Below are 17,123 nucleotides of genomic sequence, written 5' to 3'. Positions count from 1 at the left end.
TTTTCTCCCCAAAGCCACCCCCCACCCCGCCCCCGGTACATAGTTGTGTATTTTTAGTTGTGGGTCCTTCTAGTTGTGGCATGTGGGATGCCGCCTCAGCATGGCCTGATGAGTGGTGCCGTGTCTGCGCCCAGGATTGGAACTGGCGAAACCCTGGACCGCTGAAGTGGAGCATGCGAACCCAACCACTCGGCCACGGGGCCAGCCCCCTAGGAGTTTCTTATAAGTCCTTTGTCTGATTTATGTACCTCAAATATTTCCTCCAAGTCAGCAGCTTGCCTTTTTCTTAATGGTATATTTTGGAGAACACATTTTTAAACTTAAAAGACTTTAATTTGCCCACTTTTTTCTTCCTTTTTCTCCCCAAAGCCCTCCCGGTACATAGTTGTATATTCTTAGTTGTGAGTCCTTCTAGTTGTGGCATGTGGGACGCTGCCTCAGCGTGGCCTGACGAGTTGTGCCATGTCCACACCCAGGATTTGAACCACTGAAACCCTGGGCCGCCACAGTGGAGCGCACGAACTTAACCACTCAGCCACGGGGCCAGGCCCTGCCCACTGTTTTCATTGATGCTTAGCGACTTTGGCATCCTAAGAAATTTTTGCCTATCAAACTTAGAAAAGATTTTTTTCTGTTTCCCTGTAGAAGTTTCATAGTTTTAGTTTTTACATTTAAATCTGCAGTCTCTTAAAATTTTGTATATACCGTGAAGTCATGTTTAAGGTTCAACTTTTTTTCCATAAGGATATCCAGTTGTTCTTGAACCTTCGTTGGAAAGACTATTTTCTCCCCCATTGAATTATCATGACACTTTTGTCAAAAATCAATTGAAATCAACATGGGGATCTATTTCTGGACTCTCTGTTCTCTTCCATTGATCTATATGTCTATCCTTAGGCCAATACCACACTATCTTGATTACTATAGTTTTATATAAGCCTTGCTATCAGGAAGGATAACTTTGATCTTCTTTTTCAGCATTATTTTAGCTAATTGAGATTCTTTACAAGTCCATGTAAACGTTAAAATCAGCTTGTAAATGCCTGCCCAATAAGCCTCCTGGGATTTTGATAGGCATTATTTAGAATCTATAGAACAACGAGAACGGGTATCTTAAAAATAGTCTTCCAATCTGTGAATAGGATGCATATATCCTTTTACTTAGGGTTTAAAAAAATTTCCTTTAGTAATGTTTTGAAGTTTTCACATTTTAAAAAACTTAATTTTTGGGTGCTATTAAAAATTACATTTGAATTTTGTTGACACAGATATACAATTGCTTTGTTAACGTTGATTTACCTCCTGCAACCTTGTTAATTCAGTTCTTAGTAGTAATATTTTTGTACTCCTTAGAATTTTTTGGTATGTGCTCACGTCGTCTGTGAATAAAGTTTTACTTCATCCTTCCCAATCTTGACCACATCAACCAGGACCTCAGATACAAGTGTGAATGTAAGTAGCGAGAACATATATCCTTGTTTTGGTGCAGATCTTAGGGGGAAAGCGTTCAAATTTTATCATTAAATATGATGTTACCAGTAGGTATTTTATAAATTCCCTTTATTAGGCTGAGGAAGTTCCCTTCTACTCCTTGTTTGCTGAGAGCTTTTATTATGAACTTTGTAAGATGCTTTTACTGTATCTACTGAAATGATGATTTTTTTCCTCCTTAGTTCTGTTACTATGATAAATAACCCTAATTGATTTGCAAATATTGTACCAACCTTACATTCCTGGGGAAATTTCACTTTGTCATCACGTTAAGGTTGGTATATTTGAAAATCAACTGTATAAAAAATTCCTCTTTATACATCGTTGGATTCAAATTGCTAATATTTTGTTAAAGACTTTCGGGACTTGTTAAAGGGTAATTGGGTTTGGAGCTTTCTTTACTCAAAACATCCTTGTCTGATTTTGGTAAAAGTGAAATGCTGGCCTCATAAATAGGGCTCCCTACTCTGTTTTCTAAAGTATTATGTAAGATTGGCATAATTTCATCCTTAAATGTTTGATAAACTTCACCAGTGAAGCCACAGGGGCTTGAAATTCTCTTTGTGGGAAGGCTAGTAATTCAATTTCTTAAATAGATAAGGGAATATTCAAACTTTCTGTTTCTTTTCATGCCTATTTTGGTAATTTGCGTCTTTCAAGAAATTTATCCAGTTCATCTAAGTTCTCAAATTTACTGGTATCAGTGTCTAAACAAAGACAAAAAGGACAAAGGCAAGACCTCCCTGTGGGTGAGGCCCAATTCCTTACTACACATTGACCTTGTTATTGGAGATACTTGATAAACTACTTAGGGGTAAGCAGTCATGACATCTGCAACCTACTGAGACAGACGGAGGGAGCAATGTGTAGCAAACATTATTAAACTGGTGAATACAAGGTGAAGGGTATATGGGAATTCACTGTACTATTTTTACAACTTTTCTGTAGATTTAAAATTTTTCAGAATAAAAAGTTAAATGATACATTTCATAACCCCACAATTTAAAGAAATAATCAGAAAATCACACACATACTCTGCACAAGGAGTTTTATCACGGATAGAAGTTTGAAAACATCCTAAACATCCCACAAAGAGGATTCGAAAACAAACCACAGTATGACATCAAACACACAACAAGAACAACAACAACAACAAATCACATTTTTTTCAAGAGCATCCATGTGGAACATTCTCAGTATAGACTATTGAAGGAACAAGTTGCAACACTGAATCTATGACCCCGTTCTATATGCACAGGACAAAGACTGCAAAAACATAATGCATATGTGGTTGTCTTGGAGTGGTGGGGTCCCAGATGAACTTCACTCTTCTTCACATTCCTCTTCCAAACTTCTTGAAGGATTCCAGACAATCTATCACTCCAGGGGCAACAGGAAAAAGAGCTTGCACGGATTTAGGCGTTTAGCAGGCCAGGAGGCATGGGTCGGATTAAGCCCAGTGGAGGGAGATCCTGCAGGCAGCGGTGATAGGTGTCCACAAGATAGCCCAGCAGAGTGGAAACAACAGCGTACTGGAGATGTGCATTGACTCCAAGATCTCATCTCCCTCCCTCCAAACAGGCAAAGGCTGGGAGATTCAGCAAGATGGTGCATGTGAAAAAGGTCAAGTTTCGCACAAATCTAAAAGCAACACTCTTTCTAGTTTGTTCCAAACCACATTATGGAGTCGGTAGCTATTATTACAGGAAATCCACATGGAACAATGAGATGTAGGGTTTAAAGATGTGAGTGGAGGTTTGAGTCTGTGCTTCCTGCATGATCCTGGCAAACTGTTTAGCCTCTCTGAGCCTACTTCCACCCGCGAAAACCTGGGAGGATGATGATAATTTGAATCTTCGTCCTCCCGTGTCAAAAGATTATTGTGGACGATGTCTGTGAGGGTGGTCTGTAAAGAGCTTTATAATGTTAGTTTATGTTAATTTAGGGCATGAGCTGTCCAAAATGCTGTAGTATCTGCGAAGAGCTGGACTGGGGTGAGAAGAGCAGCAATGCAGTACCACCAATGAGCTCTGCCACAAGAAACCAGGGGGTGCGATGGTCAAGCTGACAAGGACAACGGAAGAACTTCATTAGACAGGCAGCACAGAGTACGAGGGACCCAGGAGCCAACTGGTCAGAGGCCCTGCCAGTGAAGGATTAGGAGGGCAGGGACCACCCTTACAAAAAGGAGGTAAGTCTGTGAGAATCCTTGGTTTGCACCATAAACATTCTGAGAAGCTGTGTTAGAGGGCACAAGAAGGGGACCAGATGATTCCCTCCACGCACTGTGACAGAGGGGAAAACAACCCCGAGCCATAAAGCTGGGGTTGCTCTGCGCCTCTGCAGAGGGCTGCTCACTCCTGAGCACAGTGTTGACTGTGCGGGTTGGACCTTTGTCCTAGGCTGGAAATTGAGGGACGAGCAGATTTCCTCTTGAAATGCCTGTCTGAGCCAGCTGGCGATCACATGAGTAGAAAGATTATCTCGATAGGGAGTCAGAAGCCAGGGACTGAACAAACTGTCTGCCTAGCCTACTGCTGGAGATGGGGCAAGAAGATGCACAGACTAGCCGTAGAGGAGAGGAATCTTTTGTTTTTCTATCCTTCGTATTTTCCTCCCTGTAATGCCAGAGACAAATCTTTCTGGGTTTGGGGTTAGTGACAATACTGACAGCAAGGAGTTCAGCCTCTCACACCAAGATTCCTGTTTCACGAAAGTGACCTACTCTTAAGAGTGTGAAAGTGACTCATTTATTTGACTAAATCACTGTTACCTAGATACACTTAAAAAAAATAATTCATTGCTTTTTGCATTAGGAACAATGAAGACAAGAAATATTGTCAAATGGGATGTCGAGAGGTAGGCTAAGGATTGGCCAGTGATACTGTGAAAATAATACAAATGCAAACTCCAGAGGTTAAATTCAGGCGATTTATTGTAAACAGGATTACCCTAGCGCTCCACCATACTGGCTGTGTCACATGCTCTCTCTTCCACATCAACTAGTCAAAAAGAAGATTTTTTTAAAAAGTTACAGTAACTAAAAACTTAGTTTGTTGCACGAATCTCATTTCCTAAGCATTGAGTAGACAGCAGTGTCCGGGGTAATCTGTTATTGCTCATGGACTGCAGTTTGGACCCGTGGGAACGAACCCTTAGTGTGCCTGAGTGACCCCACAGGAGCTCTCCATCCAATGAGGAAACCAGACAGAGCTGGAGCACACTGGACAGCCAGCACAGCGTCCTGGAAGACCACGTGCGATTCCTTTCGGATTTCTTCATGTGACTTTCTCATAAAAAGGACACTGTTCAATTTCACCCATTTTTAAAAAAGAGCTAAAAGTTACTCAATAGCACTTAATTTTCCACAGAAAAGGTAGGTGGATTATTTACTCTTACAGTGGTGGATTTCAACACTCAGGAGTAATTTTACATCCCTCTTGGATATATTTGCAGTCTGATGAAAAGCTGCATAGTCTACAAATGCATAAAACCAGAAGGAAGTGATGACTCACGCACCTCTGAGGGACAGAGCGGGCTTCACATAAGGAAGCTCTGGAAGGAAGGGATGGAAGGACGGTTACAGCACCACATTTATCTGATGGTAGAAACGGAGCCCCGCTTTCGAAAGCAGCCTCCACAGCTGTGATTAGATCATTCTTGCCCCAAATTGAGATTATCTGAAAAGTGGCAAATGTGAAAACTTAAGATGTGAAAAGATGTGACTCTACACAGAAAGAAGTCCTGGCAAAACAACCCAAATGGACGTAAAACGTCATTTGAAAATGCCATTCTTTACTCTGCCTGAGTTAGGGGACGACAGGGCCACTCACTGTTCCTGGTGCCTGGATGTGGAAGCATATTCACAATTTCTCTTGAAGTTTTAGTAACAGAAAATATTTCAAAACAGCTGTTAAATCCATAGTAACAATTTCTCCCAAAATAGTATTTCATGAAAAAAATATTTTTTAAAAGTCTACTCCAGTCATCATCTGTGTGTTTGTATGTTTATATTTATCTATTCAAAAAATAACTTAACACTTAAGGCAATATTAGAGTGGTAGCAAAAAGGATTTGAGAGTCTTATGGAGATCACACTATTTAGGAATCCAAGGCTTTATTTTTCATACCTCCAAAAGGTGACTTTGTACTTGTTGTCTTTTAAATTTGTAACGGGGCAAACATTTTGATTCATATACTGACTGCAATTTCACAGCAGTAGAAAGATCCCGGTGTTTATAATAGCTGATGTCAGAAAGGCATGTCACACACTCAGTGGGGTCTAAGTTGACCCTATTTGTACTCATTAAATAAATACAGCAACATGTCGATGGGAAAAAGGAAAAGCGATGGGACACTGCAAACCAACTATGAACAAGAATGTCAATATAATTCAATCAGAAAGAAACAAATCACAGAAATCCTGAGAATTCAGTTTGGGACAAAATTGATGTAAAGTTAAGTCTGTATTTCTAGCACTGTAAATAAGTAGGGTGTTCTGGGGTTTTCCAGCATTTTACTAGTTCGAATAAAAAATGTTCAAATTTTATAAAAAGATTAAAACCATGCCTTATATAATCAGCAATTTCACCAATAAAAGAAAATTACATTACTTTGTTCATTATCTGCCAAATGTAATGTTCTCCATTGATTTACATGAAACCACCAAGTAGAAAGCAAGTTTGAGGATCGATTTTTAAAAAGGTATCACCTTTCTAAATGTTTTGAAGCCTTTTCTGTCAACCTAGGAGGCTTTTAGAAAAAAGCTAACATATTTTCTTCTGACAACTGACTATTTTACAGAACAAGGAAGGCAGGCTCTATAGGATCATCAGTCATCATTTTCAGTACCGCTACATAAGGGAAATTTCTCTCAATAATGAAAAGAAAACTTTTTAAAATATTTAAGAGGCATGTATTTTAAAAATATTCTACATCTATAAGATTCTGTAATTTAATCACTTTGGATTTTTAGTATTTCTACATAGTGACATTTGACAAACTTCTTTTTTTCTGTTTGTCTCTCTAATAGTGAACGAGAAACTACTGAAGTGGCCGAGGTTGTTTTCCCAGCCCCTGGAAGACTCAGGAATGCATCCACTTGCACTTTGCCACCCATGGAGAATCTTCAGAGCTTTGCAGCCATGAAGTTAATGTGCGGTTTCACAAGGGGAAACAGTGGCAAACCACGCTTGAACTCGGTCATGTTCTGAATCACTTCAGGCTGCAAAGAAAAAAAGTTTTGTCTTAGTACGTTTAACCTAAAAAGCAGACTGAACGGACATCAACGCTTTTTCTTTTTTTGCACATATACCAGTTTCTACACCATTCATTATGATCAGCATGCTGAGCTTTCTGCCTGAACCAGGCCAGCAGGTCTATGCAAACCTCTGGTGAGTGTCCCCAGCAGGACAGTGGGCCAGAAGGAAGACTCTTGGCTTTCTCCTGGGCACACAGGCTGGCACACCAAGGGCTCAGCAGCAAGGGTGGCAGAGGCTGGTGTGCCCACCCAGCAAGGGCCTAGTCACACTGCCAGTTTCCTCCTCCTGCGAGTAAATGCCAGCCCTGCCAGATGATTAAAATATGCAGGTACTCTGGAAGGGGCTGGGGACAAAGGTGGCTAGAGATGAGTCTTTGCTGAGTAACACAGCTGTTCAAGCTAAAGACAAGGGCAGATGAGGGCTGAGGCTTAGCCTCTGACCACTGGGAGCTGTCAGAAAGAACGGCGACCTGGCCTTTCAGGGAGACCTAAAGTCGAGGCTCGAATACCTGGTGACCCAAACCTCTAGGTCTCACGTGTCCTGATAAAAAAGTTCCTTTTAAGGAGGAAGTCTCGAACAGTGCAATCTAACATAACATTTACATTTCTTACTTGTGGCAAGCCTGGTGCTTGTGACAAATTAATATCATTCTGACATGGGAACTCTCCAACCACAGGACCTATAAGAAAATGAAAGGTTTAATGCTTTGTGCTCATTGACACTAGCACACAAAGGAAACTTTCATTAAAAAAAAAAGAAAAATCATAACCAGGCCCAGTTCACTAAAAACCTGTACCAGGCCCGGTTCACAGACTTCTCAGGTCCTCTCAGGCTGCCTGCTCCCCGAGGCCTTGACTGCCTGTCCTGCCTCCTACTCCGAGTGGCCCCAGTGACGCTTCATGGTGCAGTGCTACCATGGTTATAAGACCGTGGCTGCAGCAGCTTTAGAGCCAGGTGTGACCTCACTGGACCCCGAGGCTCTGGCCACTTGGAAGGACCCACTAAACCACCCAGAAGGCTGGGGAGTTCACGGTTGTGGGCCAGACCTCGGCCAGTCAGAGACAGGAGACAGGAAGCATCGAGCAGGTCAATTGCTTGCCCTTCCTCCTCGCATGCAGTGGTTGCAGACAGCTTCTCTGGAGATGTCCTACCGGCAACTGGCTGTGTTTTCTTATGGAGCGGTGACCAGCCTGGCACTGTGCCATCTGGTGTTGCCTTTCTCCTTCGCTGCCTCATTTCCCTTTTCCTCTTATTTTTGCTCAACAGAGCAGACTTTCCCTCCAATTAGTTCTCCTTCTGCACCCCTTTACTTTCTGGTGCCCTATTAGGGATGTGGCTATGGCAAGGGACAGCTATCGTGTGCTTAAAAATATACTTAAAAAAAAGTTGATATTCAATACTTACAAGAATCCATTTCTCTCGCAAGAACATGGACGGATACCTTATGTCTCCTTGGGGCATCTACTGCCAACATTTCCTGGGCAGAGAGAATAGCAAGGTCACCCTTTTGTCCCACTAAGGAACTTAAACTGAGGTGGTCTCTTACGACTATGAAGAATCAGCTCTCATATAGCCAGAAACAGAAAAGATGCCCCCTTTCTCTGCCCTCACTTACAGTATTTCATTTAATCTCTACAAAGATTAGGTAAGGTAGGCAAGAATTACTCTTAAACCCCATTTTACAGATGGAAAACTGAGCCCAAGGAGATTAAGTGACGTGCTCAAATTCCTACAGCTAATAAGTCCCTGGTCTGGGATTAGACGCCTAGTTTAGCATTCATTGGGGTGTGAGGCTGGGCTGCACCTAGCGACCCTCAGTGTCTGCAGAGATGCGGCCTGAGCTCAGTCAAGGGATGACCACAAGGCCTGCTCCTCTAAGAACCTTCGGAGATTCTGCACCAGGGCACTGCTGTGGCTCCTCATCTACCCAAACAGAAGGAAACTAACCTTTACTGAGTCCTGCCTTATACCGGACACTCTCCTGTGTTAGCTCACTCGATTCTCTGTAAGCTAAGCATCATGACGATTGCTACTTTAGAGAGACAGACTCTATAATACAGAGAGGTATAATGACTTGCTGGAGTCACACAGCTCGTAAGGGATGGTGTCACAAGGGAGGTCTGCTTGTTCTCTCCGCTCCACCATGCTGCTCTGAGGGATCCCCCTTAGGCACTACCATGAATACCAGGAGCGGTTGGTTGGCAGAAAGATCCTGTGGGGATCAACTTGTCCTTAATGCTGGACCTCTGTCTTTTCCAAAGGGAAAACACAGGATGTGATGAAGCTTCCCCTGATGTGTCAGCCAGAAGTAATGTTTCGTATCCTCGGAGGGAGAGATCACCAGAGAAGCCAAATCAACTCAACAGTATTTACGGAGCAGTTATTTTAAGCCTGGTCCAGAGCAGCTGCTGGGGAAGCCCTCCTGATGTCACACAGCAAACTTGCCCATGGCTCCCTCCAGCTGGCAGGATAGCCCACACTCTCCTACAGGTCTACTCTGGCCTCTCCAGCCTCTTTCAGGAGCTCAGCCCATGTCTGCCTCCAGTAACATGGAGTACCTCATTGAGAGCATCCTACCTAACAGAGTAAAAAAAGATTTGCTTCCAAAGATCTATTCTTGATCCCTTTCACCCAAATCTTCATTGCCCTCATATCAACCAGTATCAGTACACAGCAGAACACTCTCTTCAGTTTCAGACTGTTCTCAATTTCCCGACCAACTCTGGACAATCCCCATTTTCCTGAAAACCAACGAACCAACCAACAAACTGCATTTTCTTGCAAACTGCATTCTAAGGAACACTGGAGTCCCAGGAGATATTTACTGGTATTCTGTGCAAAAAAAAGGGTCCATGGTGAAATCAGTTTAGGAACTGTTTGGTTAATCAAAATTAAACAAATGCTGGACTAAAGAAGGCTTTACCGTGGGGCTTCTTAGAACTTTTAAAATGCTAACACACTCTGTGATTCTCCAAGAACGGGAATAAAGAGCGTACACATTCCCAAACTTATATGGTCATGAAACCTTTTTTTTAGTACCCCTATTAATATCTTGTAGAACACTTGTGTACCATGGAACACAGCTGGGGAAATGCTGTTCTAGAGTTATCTTAGGCTCAGTAATAAATACTCCCATTTTTTAAGACAAGAAAGATTCAGTCATAACTACTATTTTCACAAATTCAATAATCAGGTACTATTTCTAATTTCAACTGAATACAGAATTTGTGGAAAGAAAGACAAATCTTCATTTCTTCTCGAAACAATATAGTTAAGTTATATTAGGGCATCATTCTCTTTGAACACATATAACTAATAATGCCTTAAAACGAATGTCTTAGGAACCAGAAGGAGCTGAGCATGATCACCGTCTTTGGTAGGCAATTGAGAACTCGCACCTAACCTTGCAAAGCGAAACAGTCTCAAGCAGTACATAAACAAAACCAAAACATTTTATAACATCAAGGAGGAAAACATATTCTGATTTAAAGCATTCTGATGAAAACATTTAAAAACCCTGGGACTGAGTATGACTAATAAAGTGTTAACAACAATAGAGACTATTTCTTAAATGCTACTAGGTGCCAATCACTTTACACATCTCATTTCTATTAATATACCAATTTCTCTTTATTTTGTAAATAAGAAAAGTGAGGCTCAGAAGCTTAAGTAACTTGGCTGAGGTCACAGAGCTAGCTAGTTGCTGACCGGCTGTGCTCCGCTCTGTAGTGAGAGGCCACATCGCTCCTGCTTATACCCACAGGTGAAAGAATCTCCTGAGAGGCTGAGATCGCTGAGGTTGGCAGCTCTACGCAGGGCTCTCTAGACAACTGAGCACTGGGCGCGGACGATGTCCCGAGCATTGCTCCTATACCTGACTCTGCCCCTCACAGGCCTATTGTAGCTCTCTCTTCATGTACACAAAGTCTACCTGGGGTTATATTTCAGGTCAGAATTTTGTTTTATATATTTTTTATTAAAAAATATATATTTCTTTACACACACATATATATTTCAATAGATATTATTCTTTAAAGCAGTTTTAGGTTCACAGCAAAATTGAGTGGAAGGTACAGAGATTTCTCATATAGCCCTGACCTCCACACATTCATAGCCTCTCCCTTATCAAAATATACATATTTTTAAGGACTATTACTACAAAAGAACAAGAGTAGTTGAGATGACACTCTTGTCTTCCTCTGCACAATGCAAAGAGGTAAATAAAATAACCTGTCCAGCCATCTGTTTCTACAGCCAAAATGTCTCAAACCTCATTGCTGAAAAGGGGCATTCAAAATATTGGCTTCCACTGTCAAAATTTGAAACTAAAACCGTTATTGTCTTCCTTTCCTATGTGCTGAGGTGTTACCAGCTATAGTGATACCTGTTTGCACACAGAGAGAACAGCAGCCCTGTCGTCTTGCAGAGGATTTGAGGGGAAGAGGTGTAAGTAACTCGGAGATAGTGCAAGGTCACTATTTGTCCCCTAGGATACCATCAGCACCTTCAGTCAGGGACTATTTCCTTTTCCTTACTCTCCCACACATCCCGACAGCGGTGAATTAAACGGGCATTAGAAACTCTAATACAGAAGAAAAATGTCATTAGCCTTCACTGTACAACTAATTTCACAAAATCATTCTAATGAGAACTCTTGTGTTGGCAGCTATAATATAGCCCTGAAAAATGCCACTGTAAAGTAGATGAGATCTCTCCCAAAGAGACGTCAGCACAGGGCAGGACTGGGTTTCTGACCAAAGAAACGGCACATCATAAATCAGAGATGAACCAGGAGAAGTGGCTAGAACACTAGACAGGGTATAATTCTAAGGCACTATATGGAGCATAATTTTGCTCCTTGTCCTGCAAAATAGGCATAAAAGTACTTTACTCAAATTAGAAGCCCCAATATATTACAAAGAATACACATAACACTTTAAGTACAACTCTATTGCAGCATAAATTTTTAATTTCTGCACTCACCATGTTTATTACACATTATACACACACTTAAAATTTTTACTACCCTTCTTAGAATTTTGTTACAGGTGGGGAAAATTTACATGATGCAAACCTCTCAAAGCTGTACTAGGAGAACTTTAATGGTGGTGCCTTTCTTTGCTCCTGATAAACTTTCTCAGTGACCACAGGCATTCAAAACTCATAGGTTCTCTGAACACAGTTCAAATGCGAGTAATCATTTATCTAAAAAAGCAGCCGCAGTGGCACCTACATGGGTGAAGACAATTTATAGTTGTCAGAGACTGGAAAATAATCTAATTCTTAAGTTCTATTCATTTCCTTCGATCTTCCTTCCCAGCAAACAAGCTCAGCAATGTTCTTGGTGGGTTGGGGGGTAGGGGGAACAGAGAGAAAAAAAACAAAGGGGAGCCTAAATGGGCAGATTTGGAAGGGCCAGAACAGTCCGTGGTCCAGAGGGAGGGGAGCACAGTACTGGGTTCTGATACATATGAATTGTCTCTAATTTTTCTAACAGTAATATGTGTCAAAAATACTTAAATCCATAAAAATGCCTTCATAAATCCTGCCTCAATGGGTTCAAAGAGGCAACAACACAGCAAAGACAGTATTTCCTTACTGGTCAAAATCTAAATATAGAAATTCAACTTACCTTATAGAACTTGATGATATCTTCCTTGGTAAGTGTCTTTAAATATGCAACTTCTGTATTATCTAAAAAAGAAATCAAACAATAATTTACTAATATTTCCATTTTAAGTAGCCTACAATACTACACCAAATGACAATATACTTCACTCCAACACTCTGAAGTATCCATATCTTTAAGGGATCATCTGCTCCTGTAAGCAGTAAGGGAACACATTTCAAGTAAAGGCAAGGGGATGTAGTGCAATGGATAAGAGCCGTGGCCCTGTAGCCAGGCTAGTCTGGGTTTATATCCTGGCTCTTTACTTAGGAGTTGTTGCATCTTGGGGTAGTCCCTTCAACTTTTTCGAGCCTCAGTTTCCTCATCTGGAAATTGGGAATAATAACTACTTAATGGGGCTGTAGTGAGAACAAAGGAAAATGATATACAGTCATGTGCCACATAACGATGCTTTGGTCAATGATGGAGTGCAAAAATGATGGCGGTCCCATGAGATTAGTACCATACAGCCTAGGTGTGTACAGGCTCTACCATCTAGGTTTGTGGAAGTGCACCCTACAATGTCCGCACAATGACAAAATCGCCTAGCATCACATTTCTCAGAACGTATTCCCGTCATTAAGTGATACCTAACTGTATGACAATAACACGATGCAGGCACATGGTAAATGTTCAATAAATGGTAGGTATGGTTATCATTAAGATTGAATCCAAGTGCTGGAAAAATTATAGGTCAGGAAACTGAGACCCATAAAAGGTGACTTGGCCAAGATCTTTAGCTTGTTGGTGTCAGAATGAGAACACCACCCTACGCCCCCGACTTCTAGTGTGACTTAGTGTACTCCACTGTTGATCTCCGCTCTAGAAGAAAGTGAAAGGAAGCTGATAAGCAGGCGACTCAGGGAGCACAGCTCTCCCAAATCTAAAACCACTGTTACAGTTTTGGGGGTCCCTAAAGGCAAAAGTTTGAACCCCTGGGCCTGCAGGGCAGGACTTGCCTCAACAGAGTTCCATCTGCAAATTTTCCATTTTTTCTACTGTCATGGGAAATAGATACATACATATCTGTGCTCAGAGCCTCGGGGGCACACTGATTGAACATAAAAAGTGAAATCAGATTTATTAGTAGTACATTATGATGAGATACAGGTCGACCCAGTTCATTTTTGAGAAGAAAAAAGGACAAAGTTTCTCATAGGAAATTGTTAAGTGACATGATGGTTCTTTAGAAGTGCTGCTCCCACCACCCTCCCAAGTCAATACTGGAACATCACCTATAGAGCGAGCACCATCTTGCAGAACGGCCTTGGGGTCCTCAAATGTTACACTCACAAGTCATAAACACTGGGGCCTGAACACTGCCTTACCTCTGTCGAAATTGTATTGCTGGGAGATGATTTCCCCCCAATATTTAGCACACTCTGCAGAGAGTTTCTTTGGTTTGTCTAGTCGACGAATCGCTAACGCCTGAATGTGTTTCTGGAAGGCCTCTTCTGTCATGTCCTCTATGGACTTTTCCATGGTGATTAAGAAAGCTTCCACTCGGCTTTCCAGGTAGTGAGGCGGCTTTTCTGACTGGATAATAAACCGTAAACCCTGGATGCCGTTGGCTCGCCGTGGCCCGCTGAAGACAATATAGCCTGGAACACAAACACCAGACGGTCAGGGTCCTGGCATTTGAGACTCAGGTCTTTCAATCTTTCAAAAATTATCCTGCCAGAGCAAAGAAATCTACTTTAGGGCTTTATGCTATTCACAATGTGAGCAATTAAGATATGCTCAGTTCCTAAAGACACAGCAAAAGAGCTCTCTGAAGAATAGGTAGAAAGTTGGAGATAACTCTTCTCAAAAAAAGACATCCTATTCACCATTCAAACTCACATCCCGTGACTCCTAACTGCCTGCTAGTTAATCTCCTCCAATCTATGTTAAAGTTATTCCCACCCCGATGAAATGCTGGGCTCATTTTCATCCCTTAATCATTGTCCTAGCTGTTTCCTTTCACATCAAAGTTCCTTATGTGGGGGCCGGCCCGGCCCCGTGGCCGAGTGGTTAAGTTCGCACACTCCGCTCCGGCGGCCCAGGGTTTCACCGGTTCTGATCCTGGGCACGCACATGGCACCGCTCATCAGGTCATGTCGAGGCAGTGTTCCACATGCCACAACTAGAAGGATCCACAACTAAAATATGCAAGTAATGTACTGGGGGATTTGAGGAGAGAACGCAGAAAAAAAAATATTAAAAAAAAAAAAGTTCCTTATGCGAGCTTGCCTCTACTGTTGCATGTCTCGTTAGATAATCCATTCCTGGACCAGCTCTATGCAGACTGGAAATCTCTAGAGAGCAAGCAATTGAAGGTCATACTTCCACTGCCATCTTGTGAGCTCATGCACTACCTCCCTTTAACATCTTTTCTAAACTGAGCTCATGACTCGCCTCCTTCAGCAGCTCTGCCCTGAACCACACCTCTCACACCTGGGGTATCTCTGGGTCCCACTTCTGAGGAAGTCATTATCTTCAGCATAGCCTTTGGAGTTTGAACACTCTTAGGAGCATTTACTACACTGTATTGTAATTATTCCTTTACGGGTCTGCCTTCTTGATTCGATTGTGAGCTCCTTGAAGGGAAGGAATATCTGTAACTTACTCATTTTTGATGTCCAGCATCTAGCATGGAGATTGTTTGAAAAATGACAGGTATTTGGAGGGATGATAGGTATTCGAGAGACTCATCCAAATCCTTTTTCACTGGTTCTTCCCAGTCATTACTGGGGCTTCCGTCTTTTCTCATTGATCAAACATGCCACGATCTCCAAGACTTTTAACAGGGCCTACAACTCTGCCTGAAACACTTCCTCAATACACATTCACTGAGTACGTTTGGTGTCCCCCAGGCTTGGGATACAAAGATGAATAAGAGGGGCTGGCCTGATGGCACAGCAGTTAAGTGCGCACATTCCGCTGCGGCAGCCCAGGGTTCACCAGTTCGGATCCCGGGTTCGGATGTGGCACCGCTTAGCACGCCATGCTATGGTAGGCGTCCCACATATAAAGTAGAGGAAGATAGGCGTGGATGTTAGCTCAGGGCCAGTCTTCCTCAGCAAAAAGAGGAGGATTGGCAGCAGTTAGCTCAGGACTAATCTTCCTCAAAAAAAGAAAAGAAAAGGAAAAAAAAAACACGAATAAGAGACAGTACCTATCCTCAGGAAACCGAAAGTTCAGGGAGTCTAAGCTTCTCTAAACAGCTTGCTTTCCACCTCGCCACCCATAATAAATAGTCTGCCCTTAGCATCTTCTCCCTCCCTACACAAAATGTCATGTATGTAACGTAAATACAGTGTTATCTCCTTAAGAATTGCTTTAATGTCCATAAGATATTAATTGCTTATCATTTACAAGTGGCTTCCCCACAAACCAGGTCTTCACAAGTCTTTCTGAAGCACCATGCTAGAGGACCGTGTCCGTGAAGAATGCCTTCTCAGAACAGTGGCTGCTCCTCAAGGTCTAGGACACCCTGCTACCCCCGCTTCCCTCTCACCCAGCTGCTCCTTGGTGCGCAGAGTGTTGAAGCAAGGCTCTGAGATGATCTGACAGAAGAGCTCTAGAAACATATTCTCCGAGGTGCTCTGCATGTCTGTTTGGTAGTAGATCTCGATGCCACAGTTATTGTGAACTTCATTCCTCTGCTGGTAAACAAACCATCCTCCTAAAAGGTTTCAAAAAGAGAGCAAGAGGTTCAAAAACTTATTTAGGGCTTAATAAAGTCTAGTTTTTGTTAGGCTTTTTAAAGTTGTTCAGTTTGGTTGGTGTTTTTTGACAATTCCAAATGCAGTTAATTTACCGAGAATGTGAAACTCTTACCTGGGAGAATCCTAACACGGTGATTTGCACTTGGTGGGCCCTCAATAAATACTTAGTGAACTTAAAGGAGAAAGAACTTAAAAAGACCCATTTTATGACTAAGTATTAATGATAAAAGAGATCCATAGTTAATAAAATGTACAACGTAGTATATCTACTAGATTAGAACTATCTAATACATGTAAGAACCTCAACAGAAATAACACCGATGCTTCCATAGCCATACAAAACAATTTTTAAAAATTACCAGCTGTGCTTTTATCTTGTATTTCTATTCAGCATGCTACTCCCAAAACTGTATACCAACACCCATATAAAGGTCACTTCACAAATTTACACAAATGTGTGCAATGCTTCGAGATAACAGAGCCTAACAACTCACTTGAGAGATGAGGAAACTAAGACCCTGAGAAGTGGGGCTACTTGTCCAAGGACACAACGTTGGATGGTGGTGAGCTAAGACTAAAACTCAGATACGTTGATCAAATATTTCATCAAACTTATGAATAGATGATCATGTTTTATGATCTGATAACTTTATTTCATGAGCAATAAATGTGACTAAGCAAATACATAGTGTTTAGTATTTAGTACTGTGTAAGACTCACAAATGAGATTTCTCAGACATATTAGTAATGATACGTTTGCTCACTTTTATGGATGGTAATTCAGACATCAACAATAAAGGGAGGCAGAGATGCTCGAAGTTGTATTTCACTTTTCTTTCTTTTTTTTTTTAAAGATTTTATTTTTTTCCTTTTTTCTCCCCAAAGCCCCCCCGGTACATAGTTGTAGAATCATCGTTGTGGGTCCTTCTAGTTGTGGCATGTGGGACGCTGCCTCAGTGTGGTTTGATGAGTAGTGCCATGTGCACGCCCAGG

The 17,123-nt window shown here is 41.9% G+C and overlaps 1 protein-coding gene across 3 annotated transcripts in view; it reads right to left on the bottom strand.

Annotated features, from left to right (window-relative positions):
- Positions 1-2,524: 2,524 nt before the first annotated feature.
- IDE (insulin degrading enzyme) overlaps positions 2,525-17,123 on the bottom strand; it is a 101,680-nt gene continuing 87,081 nt past the window's right edge. For 2 of the 3 annotated variants that reach the window (XM_014862941.3, XM_014862940.3), the window contains exons 20-25: positions 15,920-16,087; positions 13,749-14,021; positions 12,385-12,446; positions 8,157-8,229; positions 7,364-7,431; positions 2,525-6,715 (exon numbers count right to left, since the gene is read on the bottom strand). In XM_014862941.3, coding sequence (XP_014718427.1) covers positions 6,620-6,715; positions 7,364-7,431; positions 8,157-8,229; positions 12,385-12,446; positions 13,749-14,021; positions 15,920-16,087 — 740 coding nt within the window. In that variant the 3' untranslated portion in view covers positions 2,525-6,619. Of the gene's footprint in view, positions 6,716-7,363; positions 7,432-8,156; positions 8,230-11,136; positions 11,335-12,384; positions 12,447-13,748; positions 14,022-15,919; positions 16,088-17,123 lie in introns of those variants that run through there. The other variant, XM_044754133.2, reaches the window with a different exon arrangement.

This window comes from Equus asinus, chromosome 2 (assembly GCF_041296235.1).
Source record: "Equus asinus isolate D_3611 breed Donkey chromosome 2, EquAss-T2T_v2, whole genome shotgun sequence".
Taxonomy (NCBI): Eukaryota; Metazoa; Chordata; class Mammalia; order Perissodactyla; family Equidae; genus Equus; species Equus asinus.
The sequence above is the reverse complement of the archived record's forward strand: the minus strand, read 5'-3'. Positions and strand labels throughout refer to the sequence as shown.